General features: G+C 36.3%; 4 protein-coding genes across 21 annotated transcripts; 2 read left to right on the top strand and 2 right to left on the bottom strand.

The window, feature by feature from the left end:
* Nucleotides 1-6: 6 nt before the first annotated feature.
* LOC105226134 (uncharacterized) lies at nt 7-1,497 on the bottom strand. Of its 3 annotated transcripts, none has more exons than XM_049454760.1 (3): nt 1,200-1,497; nt 605-1,098; nt 7-542 (listed from the first exon to the last, which is right to left on the bottom strand). In XM_049454760.1, the coding sequence occupies exons 2-3, from the start codon at nt 656-658 to the stop codon at nt 165-167; spliced, it is 432 nt and encodes a 143-aa protein (XP_049310717.1). In that variant the 5' UTR covers nt 659-1,098; nt 1,200-1,497; the 3' UTR covers nt 7-164. The 3 variants fall into 3 exon arrangements, with proteins under 3 accessions (XP_049310717.1, XP_049310718.1, XP_011203220.2); XM_049454761.1 differs by having other exon boundaries at nt 605-1,084; XM_011204918.4 differs by lacking the exon at nt 1,200-1,497 and having other exon boundaries at nt 605-1,192.
* Nucleotides 1,498-3,592: 2,095 nt separating this feature from the next.
* On the top strand, nt 3,593-9,231 carry LOC105226185 (polyubiquitin-C). 15 transcript variants are annotated; one of them, XM_049454758.1, is made up of 4 exons: nt 4,641-4,864; nt 6,075-6,646; nt 7,103-7,145; nt 7,374-9,231. In XM_049454758.1, the coding sequence occupies exons 2-4, from the start codon at nt 6,088-6,090 to the stop codon at nt 9,058-9,060; spliced, it is 2,289 nt and encodes a 762-aa protein (XP_049310715.1). In that variant the 5' UTR covers nt 4,641-4,864; nt 6,075-6,087; the 3' UTR covers nt 9,061-9,231. The 15 variants fall into 15 exon arrangements, with proteins under 15 accessions (XP_049310703.1, XP_049310715.1, XP_049310716.1 ...); XM_049454759.1 differs by having other exon boundaries at nt 7,103-7,172; nt 7,401-9,231; XM_049454756.1 differs by having other exon boundaries at nt 6,075-6,874.
* Nucleotides 9,232-9,715: 484 nt separating this feature from the next.
* Nucleotides 9,716-12,209, top strand: LOC105226133 (cytochrome b5). Of its 2 annotated transcripts, none has more exons than XM_011204916.3 (4): nt 9,716-9,932; nt 10,000-10,088; nt 10,159-10,224; nt 11,505-11,834. In XM_011204916.3, the coding sequence occupies exons 1-4, from the start codon at nt 9,822-9,824 to the stop codon at nt 11,650-11,652; spliced, it is 414 nt and encodes a 137-aa protein (XP_011203218.2). In that variant the 5' UTR covers nt 9,716-9,821; the 3' UTR covers nt 11,653-11,834. The 2 variants fall into 2 exon arrangements, with proteins under 2 accessions (XP_011203218.2, XP_049310719.1); XM_049454762.1 differs by lacking the exon at nt 11,505-11,834 and adding an exon at nt 11,841-12,209 and having other exon boundaries at nt 9,726-9,932.
* A 314-nt stretch (nt 12,210-12,523) lies between these two features.
* LOC105226131 (peroxisomal targeting signal 1 receptor) lies at nt 12,524-14,566 on the bottom strand. The gene has a single exon (XM_011204913.4). The coding sequence runs from the start codon at nt 14,413-14,415 to the stop codon at nt 12,667-12,669; it is 1,749 nt and encodes a 582-aa protein (XP_011203215.2). The 5' UTR covers nt 14,416-14,566; the 3' UTR covers nt 12,524-12,666.
* Between the last annotated feature and the right edge of the window lie 1,097 nt (nt 14,567-15,663).

The raw sequence follows: 15,663 nt of genomic DNA, 5'->3' as shown, positions 1-15,663 counted from the left end.
AACTTAAAAGCAGTTTTCTTTTATGTAACGATGTTTAAAATTTTTTTTTATTTGATAAGTTTTCAAAATTTAGTTATCGAAAAATCAAGTTGAAACTCGAAAAATGTTGAATTCATAAAAAATATATAAAAAAAATCTATAAAAAAAATGTGTATAAATATCGATTAATTATCAGCATCGCAGGATTTCATTTTTGCCTGCTGCTTATGCACTTTTACGGGCCCCAAAATGTGTACTTCGCGTTTAGCGGCACTTCCTGCATCTGCCACCTCAACTGTATTCACCGTAATGTCGTTTTCATTACCAACAGTACCACCGGTATTTGTTGTTGACGGTTTATTCGCGTCAATTGCGCGCCGCCAAGTCTCAACATCGCACGCGCTACCGCTGGCATCTCTATCATATTGATCTGGCGTTGCTGTTTTTCCATCGTGACAATTCTTACACTCGCAGTCGGTGCAATGCGTTGCAGGCTTTGAGCGTTTGCGTAAGCGATGTATTATGTAGAACAAGGCAAAGGAAGCGTAAGTCGCTTTGGCAACCTGCCAATAAATTGCTCCATGTAATATGCAAATGAATGATAGGCATTGTTGGCACTACTCACATTGGCGCGTCCAGTGATGGTCGTACTATTGAAAATTTTATTGAAATTCGACATTTTATTATTGTTTTTCCTGGCAATATTTATATATAATTTTGACAATATTTATGTATGTATGTATGTTTACGTTTCAGAAAATATGTATAAAGCTTTAGAAAAACATGCATAAAATGTGTCAAATGTCAAACAACTCTTCACCCAGTAGTACTACGAAATCATTAGCAATTCATATAGAAAGTTGAAAGTCCATAAAAATCTCCATAGGGTCCAACATCATGAGCGCAAATATGAACTCCAAAAATCATTCAATTAGGTTTGAATCTCATCGGTGGAGTTGCAATATATTATAGTTATTGCGTCATGTTTTCCGCATGCATCGCCATCAACAGCTAGTATACCGCCAAGTACAAATATGTATGTATATATATTATATAGGCCCCGGATTGGATTTCAATGGATTGTAAGCCCACGAACGATGATTGCCTGAACAATCTTTACTTTATTGTAAAATAAAAAAAAATGAACGCTGGGTTTCAAAGCTGGTAATGCATCTTCAGGCAATCTATAGCTTTAAGGCAGCATGGTAAATATAACTTACGTTTTTTGCACGTCCTGAACGTAAATATGTATGTGTATTTTTAGCAAGTATAATTTTGAAGTAGACAGTAGTAGTGTAAAAATAAAACAGCTGCCAGCCGTTAACGGTTTCGTTTTAAGTGTAATTGACAAACCCGGTTGGAAGATAAGCGTCTGAAAAAAATATTAGAATTATTATTAACAAAGTAGCTGTTATCAATATAATGAATTGCCGTTTTTGAATCGTTTTGGGCTCAAGCTTTCATGTTGACAAACATTCTTATCTGTATATTAGATTATTTACTATACATACATATACATATGTACGTATGTACATATTGTCGCTGAAATTTTTTTTTGCAAGTTGTTGAACTTAAATCGTATTTATAAACAATTTTGATAATAATTCGAAGTCGTGCATGAAATGGCCTTGAGGTGTGCAGCGTGAGCAAATTAACGTCCGCCACAATGAAATTTCTTTTGTTCCAATAGTTAGCTAAATTATACATACATATGTATGTATGTATACTGTGCATGCATTTGTTTATCAAACATTATTGTTTATATTTTGGGGATTATTTAAAACATAATACGCATTAAATGTTTCCAAAAGATAAGCAGTAATCTTTTGCGCTTTCTACGAGCAAAATGACGCTCGCGAAAATTATTTATAATTTTCACATGCCGGCTGATATTTATTATGGTGATGTATGTATATATTGTTAATATGTTTACAGAGAAGCTAAAAGTTCAATTGGAACGAGAGAAATAATAATAATAAACAAAGCACTTCCTTTTCGAAACGTCAAAACAGCTGTGACTTTAAAAACACACATGAGTACAGGCATACATATGTATGTATATATGGAGATCCCAATGACACGCTCGCGTTCATTGGTCTCTTTGTAGTCCATGCGCTCTTTTTGCGTTTTTGACTGCTTGACTAATAATTATTACCAAGTAAATCATATACATACATATATATGTGTATTTATATACTTGGTGTTTACTTCTTATGCGACAAAGCATCTGCTTCGTCGAAAACCCTCTTTTACCTCCCCAACTTACATACATATGTACATGCCATTGGAAAATATTATTTTTGAAGGGTGGATAATGGAAAAAATTCTTGCACTCATATGTATTCCGTACTTACATATGTATGTATGTATGTATGTATATGGTACACAAAGAGCACCATATTGATTAGCACTTAAATTGTCTAGACAAAAACGGTTCAGTAACCCGTAAATTTTATTTCAACTGGTAAAAAAATAGTATTTTTCAAAAACTGTAAAGAAAAAAACGATTCATGCAGAAATGCACTGATCTCTAGTGAAAGTAAATACAACTCCAGACACCCATATAATCTATACACATATCTACATACATACATACTTATTTGGAAATATGTAATATCTATATAAACTCCTACTATATTCATATATAGTACATATGTATGTATATATGTACATAGATATGTGTGCGTGCATCTAGACTACGGAAATAAATACAAAAGTCGGTCAGGGCTACTAAATTGACTCGCCTACAGTTTTTCCCTTTGCCTAGAAAATACACAAGTTCATACCTAGTATGTACATCTGTATGTACATACATATGTATTTTGTGTAAATATACTTCCATATGTATGTACATATCTACAAACCTGCATATTTTTGGCAGTGTTTTGATATGATCAGCGAGTTTACAAGAAAGTACTAAATACATCGATGAACTCCAAATGGTTTTTGCTAAAAGCTTGCTATATCCATACATATGCACATAAGTATATACTATATATAGATACAACTGTTTACTTCATAAAAACCTAACTACATATATACATAAGTATATAAACGTATGTATGTACATATGTATATACTAACATGTATAGTTAAGACCAGTCATCGCTATCCACTTGCGATAATTTACTTATTTCACAATTTTAAGTAGTGATTTGCATGTTTTTGGAAATATTCTTTTACTGTAAAATATATTATTATTATTTATATATTATTTAATAATTTGGTTTAAATACATACATATATACATACATTTGTATGTATATACATAAGTATATGCTAAATTTCAAACCTCTTCTAAACAATAAGTAAATATATTTATTCCCACAGTATGTGTGGGAAATATAAATACAAACATACATACTTATGTGTATGTGTGTATAGTTTACGATAAATAATTCCCCTATTCTTCAATCAAAAGTTCTTCCCAAAAAATACTTGTCGAAAACTATGAGTATATAGCACTTGCTTGCTCAACTTCTAAAAAATTGAATTTCTTTTGAAAATCTGTATGTTTTCGTTAATTTAAAGAAAATTTTGAAGTTTTCATAAAACTAGCGATCACATGCAATTGCAACGTGAGAATTACAACAAAGGCCATTTAACAAACAAATAAAGTGTAAGCAAATAAAAAGTAAGTAGAATTTTATCAAAGACCTAGTTATTTAATTAGTGATGTGCATAACTAAAATGTTAATTGAAATGTGTTAAATTTGTTTCTATAAACGAAATGCAAATAAATAGTGCATCTAATCTTATTTTTATAACAACGCACGTTCCCCTTTTCTGGAAGGTGCAAGAACAGCCCTTTTATATAAGCAATATATATACGTACATACATATATACTATATATGTAACTACGGCTGCTCAACGAATTTCATAGATTCTTTGCCAAAGTACAAAGATAACCCGTATAGGCTAATGCAATAACGAGCATATAAGAGTCAGCTGTTTCCAGCCTTTAGGTAAAATGTAATTGTATATAATGAAATAAAAAAACATCGCTTCCAGTACATAAGCCTTCCAATGCCAACTTTTGGGATGTTTTCAAGCTCCAAGAAAAAACCAAACACAGTGTTGGCAAGCGTTCATTGTAAATATTAACAAAAAAACGAATGCGCAAGTAAATATGTGTGCCCTATTTTATATTTGACCCGTTAATATTTGCAATAACAAAGAGAATTCATAATAAAGTGTATACACTCGCGCAGCAATTCAAAATATGGCATATTTCATAGATTAATGATATAAAACAAGAACTAGTAACATAAAAATACAAACGCGCTACCAACACTGCACATAGAATGTACTTACCCCACGAAAGAGACAGAAAATTTGAGAAAATAATTTTTTCACAAATACGCAATAACGAAAAACGCCAAAAAAGCAACATTTTCTGCCAATTCCAACTGCACTTCATAAACCCCGAATTATTTGAACAATGAAGAAATAAATATAATATGTTTTAAAGTCGGAAATGCTGAAATGGCGTAGAAATAAAGCATAGCATAAAAACCAAACAAAAAGTACACAAAAGAGATAGCCAATGTGTCTTTTGTTGTATATAACGGCCATTGCGTAGCACTTCCAGTGAAATAAGGGAAATTTGTACATTTTCCATTATATACGAGCATTGGTATAAAAAGCGAGCACTAGTCTGCTACTGCTCAAACGGTATTTAATAATTGTGAGCGAAACACTTTAAGGTTTACCAGCGCTTGTTATTTGTGATAATTTTCTGTGAAAATAAGTGAGCTTTGAAATATATATATATAAGGAAAAATCTTTTTAAAGAAAATAAGCAAACTATATTGAGAATTACTGCAGAGGAGAACCAATATTTTTTATTGAAAAAGTAATTTCTTTGTGAAAAAGAAGGTTAAAGTGAGTGTGTTGATTATGCAAATGCATTTCATTGCTAGTTCATTTTCTTTTTTAATTAAATTTGTGTAATTGTGTAAAAATAACGTTTGTTCAAAGCCAGTGGAAAACGCTGGAAAATTGGTAGAATTGTGTATCTGTATATGCAAGCAGCGCTGCACTTGTGAAATCGATCGAAAATTTTCCCCTGCGCATAATTTCAAGATGGCGTCATAGTGTATTATTACACGAGGCGACAAAAGTTGCTAATTCTCGGGCGATTCTCTTTTGCTGTCGCCCATTACCTTCACACGAGCAACTTGTGTTGCGCAACTCTGTTCGAGTTTTTTTCTCATTCTCTTTCACTTTACTTTAACCCATTGTCTACTCTTTACTTTAACCCATTGTCGTTTCTTTTTCCTTATGGGTATTTGGGCCACTCTATCACATATATTAATCAGTTCTGACAATTAAGAAATACATTTTATTTATAATTCAAAATGAAAACAAAGATTATATGACAGAATTTCACATACATATGTCACCCTTTTCACTATCGTCTGAATCAATTTCTAAGGCTTCCTCCATACATTTCACAATATCTTTAATTAATTCGATTTTTTCGTCATACTCCATTTTCTAAAATATTTAAATTATATTATGTATATTTGTATACATATTTGCAAATTACTTACCAAAAGATGAAATTAAATTTTTTAAATATATTCAAAATATTAATTTCAAAACATATACTCAAATGCAACTATGTACTACGAAAGAAAGAACACGAATGCCGAAAAACGTCGCAGCGAACTGCTACGAATGAGAACACAAAGCGAGTTGCTGAACACTGGAAACTCGGCGCGATTCTCCTCTCCTCGTCGCCCCCTCGCCTATAAACCAAGAGTTGCCGAGACAAAAGTTGCTGCGTGTAATAAGCCACATAGCTGACCTCATTTGCGATTACTTTTTACAAGATTTTACTTTGAAATCTAAAATTAAAATTTAAATTATAATTTTTAAACAAAAAGTATTTTTTCATAAAAGAGTACTATTGGAACAGAAATTTCTGGAACAGTAATGACTGCATAAAGTGCTTACATACAAACACATACAAGCTGTGAATAATAACATAGTATTAGTCATCAGTTTCTTCATAAATTAACTGTGATTAATTTAAAATATTTTCGCTTTTCACTAAAATAATTTAATTTTTTTGATTTCGTTATTGTAGCACCCTTTCCAAAATGCAAATCTTCGTGAAGACCTTGACTGGCAAGACCATCACTCTGGAGGTTGAACCATCCGATACTATTGAAAATGTTAAAGCTAAGATTCAAGACAAAGAAGGAATCCCCCCAGATCAACAACGTTTAATCTTTGCCGGTAAACAACTGGAAGACGGGCGCACTCTGTCCGATTACAACATCCAGAAGGAGTCTACACTTCATTTGGTTCTTCGTCTACGTGGTGGCATGCAGATTTTCGTCAAAACTTTGACGGGAAAAACCATCACTTTGGAGGTTGAGCCTTCCGATACAATTGAGAATGTCAAAGCTAAAATTCAAGATAAGGAAGGAATCCCCCCAGATCAACAACGTTTGATTTTCGCTGGCAAACAGTTGGAGGATGGACGCACACTGTCCGACTATAATATTCAGAAGGAATCCACTCTACATTTAGTTCTACGCTTACGTGGTGGTATGCAAATCTTCGTTAAAACTTTGACGGGTAAAACAATTACGCTGGAGGTTGAACCTTCCGATACAATTGAAAACGTTAAAGCAAAAATTCAGGACAAGGAGGGTATTCCTCCAGATCAACAACGTTTAATCTTCGCCGGAAAGCAATTGGAGGACGGACGTACATTGTCCGATTACAACATCCAAAAGGAATCAACTCTTCACTTGGTATTACGTCTCCGTGGTGGTATGCAAATCTTCGTGAAGACCCTCACCGGCAAAACCATCACATTGGAAGTCGAGCCCTCAGATACCATTGAGAATGTTAAGGCTAAAATCCAAGATAAGGAAGGTATTCCTCCAGATCAACAACGTTTAATCTTCGCCGGCAAGCAATTGGAGGACGGACGTACATTGTCCGACTACAATATCCAGAAGGAGTCTACTCTTCACTTGGTATTGCGTCTCCGTGGTGGTATGCAAATCTTCGTGAAGACCCTCACCGGCAAAACCATCACCTTGGAAGTTGAACCTTCGGATACCATTGAGAACGTTAAGGCTAAGATCCAAGACAAGGAAGGCATTCCCCCAGATCAACAACGTTTGATCTTCGCCGGTAAGCAGTTGGAGGACGGACGCACATTGTCCGATTACAACATCCAAAAGGAGTCTACTCTTCACTTGGTATTGCGTCTCCGTGGTGGTATGCAAATCTTCGTGAAGACCCTCACTGGCAAAACCATCACCTTGGAAGTTGAGCCTTCAGATACCATTGAGAATGTTAAGGCCAAAATCCAAGATAAGGAGGGAATCCCACCAGATCAACAACGTTTGATCTTCGCTGGCAAGCAATTGGAGGACGGACGTACCTTGTCCGACTACAACATTCAGAAGGAATCAACCCTCCACTTAGTCCTTCGTTTGCGTGGTGGTATGCAAATCTTCGTGAAGACCCTCACCGGCAAAACCATCACCTTGGAAGTTGAGCCTTCAGATACCATTGAGAATGTTAAGGCCAAAATCCAAGATAAGGAGGGAATCCCACCAGATCAACAACGTTTGATTTTTGCCGGCAAGCAACTTGAGGATGGACGTACTTTGTCCGATTACAACATCCAAAAGGAATCAACTCTTCACTTGGTATTACGTCTCCGTGGTGGTATGCAAATCTTCGTGAAGACCCTCACCGGCAAAACTATTACTTTGGAAGTTGAGCCATCTGACACCATTGAGAATGTTAAGGCTAAAATCCAAGATAAGGAGGGAATCCCACCAGATCAACAACGTTTGATCTTTGCTGGCAAGCAGTTGGAGGACGGACGCACATTGTCGGACTACAACATTCAGAAGGAATCAACCCTCCACTTAGTTCTTCGCTTGCGTGGTGGTATGCAAATCTTCGTGAAGACCCTCACCGGCAAAACTATTACTTTGGAAGTCGAGCCATCTGACACCATTGAGAATGTCAAAGCCAAAATCCAAGATAAGGAGGGAATCCCACCAGATCAACAACGTTTGATTTTCGCCGGCAAGCAATTGGAGGACGGACGTACCTTGTCCGATTACAACATTCAAAAGGAGTCTACTCTTCACTTGGTATTGCGTCTCCGTGGTGGTATGCAAATCTTCGTGAAGACCCTCACTGGCAAAACTATAACTTTGGAAGTTGAGCCTTCGGATACTATTGAGAATGTTAAGGCTAAAATCCAAGATAAGGAGGGAATCCCACCAGATCAACAACGTTTGATCTTCGCTGGCAAGCAATTGGAGGACGGACGTACCTTGTCCGACTACAACATTCAGAAGGAATCAACCCTCCACTTAGTCCTTCGCTTGCGTGGTGGTATGCAAATCTTCGTGAAGACCCTCACCGGCAAAACCATCACCTTGGAAGTTGAACCTTCAGATACCATTGAGAATGTTAAGGCCAAAATCCAAGATAAAGAGGGAATCCCACCAGATCAACAACGTTTGATCTTCGCTGGCAAGCAATTGGAGGACGGACGTACCTTGTCCGACTACAACATTCAGAAGGAATCAACCCTCCACTTAGTCCTTCGCTTGCGTGGTGGTATGCAAATCTTCGTGAAGACCCTCACCGGCAAAACCATCACCTTGGAAGTTGAGCCTTCAGATACCATTGAGAATGTTAAGGCCAAAATCCAAGATAAGGAGGGAATCCCACCAGATCAACAACGTTTGATCTTCGCTGGCAAACAGTTGGAGGACGGACGCACATTGTCCGATTACAACATCCAAAAGGAGTCTACTCTTCACTTGGTATTGCGTCTCCGTGGTGGTATGCAAATCTTCGTGAAGACCCTCACTGGCAAAACCATAACCTTGGAAGTCGAGCCTTCAGATACAATTGAGAATGTTAAGGCTAAAATCCAAGATAAGGAGGGAATCCCACCAGATCAACAACGTTTAATTTTTGCCGGCAAGCAACTTGAGGATGGACGTACTTTGTCCGACTACAATATACAGAAGGAATCGACACTCCATTTGGTGCTACGTCTTCGCGGAGGCGCATTCTAAATTTAAATAGAAAATCGCCAAATTCAAAATTCAAGAGTATTCAATGTATCTCGTTAATTTAGCTCTATTTTGTAATTTAACGCTTTTTACATCAGTTCTGATTAAAAATTGAAATATACCGTTTTTATGTTTAAAAGAAAATAAATTATCTGATGCACTATTTCAAGAAAACTGTTTAGTGTTGTATTTTTATGGGGAAATAGGGGTTGGGAATAGGTTTTCTTGTGAAGACAGAAGACGTAAAGAGCCAAATACAATTCACTAGCGTTAGTTTTTTTTTTATGTAATTTAAAATATTTCCTTATCACTGAGAACCTGGTTACACGTTGAGGACATCTGTGTATGCAACATAGATAAAGGATGTGAAATAGGCTAAAATTAACGAAATTCCGCAAATATACAAATAAAAATTTAATATGATTAAATAAGATATGCAAATTTCTCGAGCAGTTCTAAGAAATAAATAATAGTAATTGAAAATAATCAGCCTTACATGGGAATGATTTATTCTCGCAAAGGCTTAATACAATATACATATATTTATATATAGTATATAATACATATGTATATAAAAAAAGTTCAATTGTCATGCGCTGTGAATAGGCCACATTTTAACAACGCACTACTCAGCTGTTCACAGCTGTCATTAGTAATCAAGTCGTCTTTCTTGTAGGTTGTTTGTCATAGTGCTCGCCTCGTGCTCGCAGTTGGAAAAACTAAATTATCCCAAATTGTATAAATTTTTTTTTATTAATATATAAATGGCGGCCAAAACGTACACTTTAGAAGTTGTAAAACAGCACAATAAACCAGAGGATCTTTGGATAATTATCGAAGGAAAAGTGTATGATGTTACTAAATTTCGGAACGAGGTAAAATAATAATTTATTGGCTCTATTGACATTCTAATCTTGTGTAAATAAAAAAATATTAAAATAGCATCCCGGAGGGGAAGAAACACTAGACGAAGTAGGTGGCCGTGACGCCACACGCGATTTTCAGGATGTTGGACATAGTCAAGAAGCAAAGTGGGTTTTGCACACTTGAAAACTGCAAATATGTGCATGGAAATGTTTAAATTTCACTTTGTTATTGCAGGCAAATGCTTAAAAAGTATTACATAGGCGATCTCGAGGTCGACAAAACGTGTAAATTGCCAGTAAGGTATGTACATACATACATAAATGTATCAAGCTACGTTAATATTTAACAAAGTGCGCTTGCATGATTACATTTGTGACTAAAATAGCTAACTAAAGCTTACATAATTCTAATTTTACAAAAAGTGAAAAGAAAAACGAGCAATAATTCTGGTAATAAATACATAGCTTCAAATGCAAGATCCGAAATTAAAAGCATGTAGATATTGAAATTTCGTGGACGAGCAAGTGAAGCAGCTATATTTGTGGCTAACGTTTCGAGCAGCGAAAAAACAAAACCATTTCATTACACGCAGCTACTCAACCTCCCTCCCTGGCGCCTTGCATGTAACAAATCCATTAGTCATAACTAATTAATTAAAATTTGTATTATGTATAATTGCGCAACAAAAAACTTTGGACGCAATATAATAGTTCATTGGATGCTTATTTATTCAAACAAGTATACAAATACATATGTATATATATGTAATTGCATATAACATCAACATTCAAGCCAGAGTGTCATAAAAATATGTAGATCAAAAGTATTTCATAAAGCTCTAATACATCTTATGCTCTAAATGGTCATTCAATATTTGTTCTCATACATAAAGCTCTCCATAAAGCCGTATATGTTAAAAGAAACCATTTGAATTCAATTTATTCTCATCAGACATATGAAGTGTATAAAAAAATATATCATCTACTATTAATGAAATCCGTCGGCTCAGTTATTGATAACCACATGCCCCGAAGATGGTGAATATTACGGTCTTAGCTGATAATGGACTATGTGACGAAAGCTTATCACTTGCAGCTCGCGTTAATAAGAACGTCAGCTTTTTTATTGTTGGATATGAAAATCTTACGTCCGATTTCGCCTCAAAATAGCGTTATCCTCTTTTTGAATTTTTGTTTTGTGCATAAATGTTGAGTTTTACGCCCAGTGCTTATGCGTCACATTGTACATACATACATATGCATTTGCCATATCGCAGCCAGCCAATGTTTCAAAATCAATTGTTTTTTTTATAGCTTTAAATATTTTTCGACCAAAAAAGTAAAATTTTCAAAATCGTAGACTGATGTGTAAGTTAAATTTCTCGTATTATATATAATCCATATACATACATATATATATGTCATAGCCGCATAAGTGTTATTCATTTACAACGTTCGCTTTTGTATGTATTGGTGCTTTTTGTTAATACGCATTGTTGTGTCATTCTTTTAGTTTTTTTCTTTTGCTTTGTTTAAATGCTGTTTTCCTTTACCACTTCTCTAAAAAAAATTCTAACATAGCACTACACCAACGCCATCATTGCCACCACAATTACCACCAACAACAACACAATCATCGGCTAATATAGTAAAACCAGAAGCCGCTAACACTATCATTGCTGATAAAGATGTTGCTCCACCAGGCAAACAGTGTTGTGTACTCGCTTAAAACCCAAAGCAATATTAAAATTTATATATTTTTAAACATATTTTCCAAAGGCTCAAATATCTAACTATGTGATTGTTAATTTATACAAATCTTTCTAAAAAAATAACGCTTAATTCGTGTTGTGCAAAATATTACTTTATGAAAATAGACCTAACCTATAAAATTGTTTCCCCTCCAACTCAAAATAGACATATATGCTGTGCAGTTGGCGCTTTCACTACTGGACTACTCTTCGTTATAATCATCAGGAAACTTTTAGCCAGCAAGTGAAATTGTTGAGATATCGTTATATTGGTACGACATGTTGCGACCCACACCGGAAATATAATCAAAAAGTAAACGGAACTGCTATACAAGATACCTCAGTGTACTCATCATTTCCAAAATTTAGGATAATACAAGTAAACTGTAGTAAAACTGTAAATTAAACTGCATATTTGAGTTATAACGTTTTATAAGAAGTACAGTTAAATTATATGTACATATGTATGTATGTGTTATAAGAAGTGTACGAAATATGAACATAAACTACGTAAAATAAATGTTTTTAAAGTAAAGTACGAATTTCCTTTGACAAATAGTTTCCGCCAAAAAATCGAACAGGAACGACAAGTGTCAAATAAAAATCAAATATTTTGGCGTCAGTCAGTAGTGAAAATGGAGGTTAGGAGAGACATATTTCTAAAGTGTGAAAAAAACATAACTGTTTAAGTAGTTTAATGAAATAAATTTATAGAATTATATAAAATACAAAATAATTGTGTGTTGTTCAAAGTACGTCAAGTTTATTATCTGAGGATTCGAGTCCAACTGTACTTAAATACACAACAGCAGTAGTGTAAGGTATGTCGCTTAACCGTGAAAGAAAACGTTTATATTAGCTTATTTGATTAATTTTTATTAAAAAGTTGCATTGTATATGATTTAGTTCGCAAAACCAAGCCAACACCATCAATATTTAAATTTACAAACGTAATAGTAAGTTTTACACTTAAAAAATAAACCTTCGCGTAATTAGACTGTGTCCATGAACGTTTCATTCAACACTTTGAGATCGCGTGCATTTACAGCCCCATGCAAATCACTACGTCCCATTAAGGAGATAATCATTTTCAATGTACTCCAAATGGAGTCAGACATTTGCGCTTGACCACCGCCAATAGCGCCTGCGCCTTCAGGTAAATCGCGCGCAGCCGTCGTATTTGCTTGCATATTTAAAGCTGTTAGCAGATGTTCAACGGCTTGTTTGTATGCCTTCAAGTTCATGCAACACACGCCAACATTATAACGTACACGTATGAAGCCCGGTTCTAGCTGCAATGCATGCTGATAGGCCTCCACTGCTTCTACAGAACGTGAGCCATTGGCTAAACTAGCACCCAGACGATTCCATACTTTTGCATTCTGGGGATTAACATGTAGTGCGGCACGAAAGCAGTCGACTGCTTTGTCGTACTCAGAGGACAGGTTGTAGAGCACACCTAAAGCTTCCTGCACGTCAGCGTCGACTTCTTGCGGATTCATACGTACAGCATCGAGAAAGAGATTTTGCACTGCTTGCAGTTTGCTACCAACAATTAACGAGGAAGCCATGGCATCACCATCAGTTTGCAAACCTGGATGCTGTTGCAGTAAATGTTTATATTTCGGATTTACTTCCATCCAGTTGATTAGCATGCGAAGAGCATGACTCTGTAGACTTTCGTTGGTGTAGCAAACTGCTAGTGCCATTAGTACACGGTTGTTATCTGGACGTAGCGCCAAAGAGCGCTTTAAGGCCGCTATACTTTGTGGATCATTTTCATTTTCTGCCTGTGCCATGCCTAGCAACTCCCAAGCATCGGCGTTTTCTGGCTCCTTTTTAACAGCCACTTCGAAACAAAGAACTGCACTAGGTATGTCGCCGTTTTGCATGTATTCTTTTCCTTTTTCCAATGCATTTTCCACATCCGCCAATGGATTTTCTTCAGCAAAGCCATACTCTTTATATGGATCGTAATTTTCGCCATATTCAGATAACCAAGGATGCTCAGACTCTTCAGATAACTTTTGCCATTCATCCTGAAGACGTTGCCAGAAACTCTCATTATAGCTGCCAGTTGCTTCTTGACGTTGTTTTGCACTGGCTTCATAATCGTTGATCCAATCTTCAACATACTCCTTAGTAGACGTCTGTGGCAATAATTTTTCTGTATCTTCTTTAGTAAGTGAATTGGCTTCTTCAAAAAACCTCTCCGTACTTGGTACATATGGTGGGCATATGGCTAGGTATGGTGTTGGCAATGTTTGTAGTGGCATAAATGGCGCTACTGGTGTATGTCCAAGAAAGGAACTTGATACGCCAGGTCCTTCGTCATCGAAAAACTCACGCACATGCACTAACTGTTGCTTTTGCGGCTGCATATGGACCATTTGTGTGGTTGATGTCAATGACGGTTGCATGCCAAATTCATTTGCCCACTCTTTGCTAACACCGCTTATATTATCCATACCACGAGTTGCTTGATGAACTGCCATGGCGTTTGTTTGTTCTATTTCACGCATCTCTTGTAGTAGAGCATCCATTTGGAAAGATTGTGGCGGAGCCGTCACCTGTCCTAGGAATTCGTTAACTAGATGCTCATCCGATCTTAAGTTACGTTCAAACTGGGCATTCGTAAAGCCTTCATCTTTGCGTGCGGCGTCTCGTGTAAATTGTCCCCCAAGTTGCATGAGTGGATTAACGCCACCGCAATCCCCATCAACAAGTTGACGTAAAGACATGTCGACGTATTAATAATGGAATGCTTAGAAATAAATCTCAAAACACTGCGGGAGACCTTCCAAACCAATATCGATCGCTTCTATAAAACGTTAAAGGATTATGTGGGTGAGTGATAAGCAAAGTCTAATGTTCACCACAGCTATATAAATAATTATGAGAGTTGTGTCAACAACAAACAGCTGTATTTGAAATAACAAATCGGGGTTGCCATGTGCGCGTGGTTATCGATAACATATTGTTACAAAAAGTAGTATTAAGTTGTATTTGTATTACTATATGCATCCCTGATTATGAACAATAGCTGTAGGTATATGGAATAGCATTTGTCTTGTTGTAGACATCTGGCGCCACACTGTCTGCTCGTCTAGTTAAACAATTGCTGAGTCTGGCGCCGCGACTGTCTGCTTGCGTCTGGCGCCGTATAGCCGTATGTTCTGGTAATTTCCAGACGCGATATTCTAGAAGGACACGTCGGCATCAGCGAGAAGTGCGTGGCTATAGCCGTATGTTCTGGTAATTTCCAGACGCGATATTCTAGAAGGACACGTCGGCATCAGCGAGAAGTGCGTGGCTATATAAGCCGTGGCAGCGCCAACGTAATCAATCAGTGCTAAGAGTAAACTGCTATAGTGTAGACGAGTTGTGAAATAAAGAGTTGTTGAATTAAATTAAACAGTGTTGATTTTATTTGTCAATCCAGAGATACGAACCTAACAAAGTAAACTAGCAAGCAGTAAATTCGTAACAATTGGTGTCAGAAGTGGGATTGTCAAATAATCCAAATTCAAGATGGTTAAATTCGGAGAATTGAGAATTCAGCAATTAAAAAAGGAACTGGAGGAGCGTAATTTGCCGATAAGCGGGCAAAAGGCGGATCTGCAGGCACGATTACGTGAAGCAATGGAAGCGGATGGAATTAATGTGGACGAGTTCGAATTTGTTGGGCCAGAAACTTCTACAAAGGTAGAAGAGAAAGTAGAAGAACAACGAACATCATCAAGTGTAGACATGAACACGTTGTTAGTGGCTATTAAGCAAATGGCAGAAAATGTAGTGCAAACAGAAAATCGTCTGGCACAGCAAATGGCAGAAAATGCAGTGCAAACAGAAAATCGTCTGGCCGAAAACGCAGTACAGGCAGAAAATCGTCTGGCACAGCAAATAACGCAAATAGCTGAAAATACATCACAGTTAGAAAAGCGTTTGGTTCAACAGATTACGGAAAATACTACACAACTACAAAAACA

This window comes from Bactrocera dorsalis, chromosome 4, assembly GCF_023373825.1.
Source record: "Bactrocera dorsalis isolate Fly_Bdor chromosome 4, ASM2337382v1, whole genome shotgun sequence".
Classification (NCBI taxonomy): Eukaryota; Metazoa; Arthropoda; class Insecta; order Diptera; family Tephritidae; genus Bactrocera; species Bactrocera dorsalis.
The sequence above is the reverse complement of the archived record's forward strand: the minus strand, read 5'-3'. Positions and strand labels throughout refer to the sequence as shown.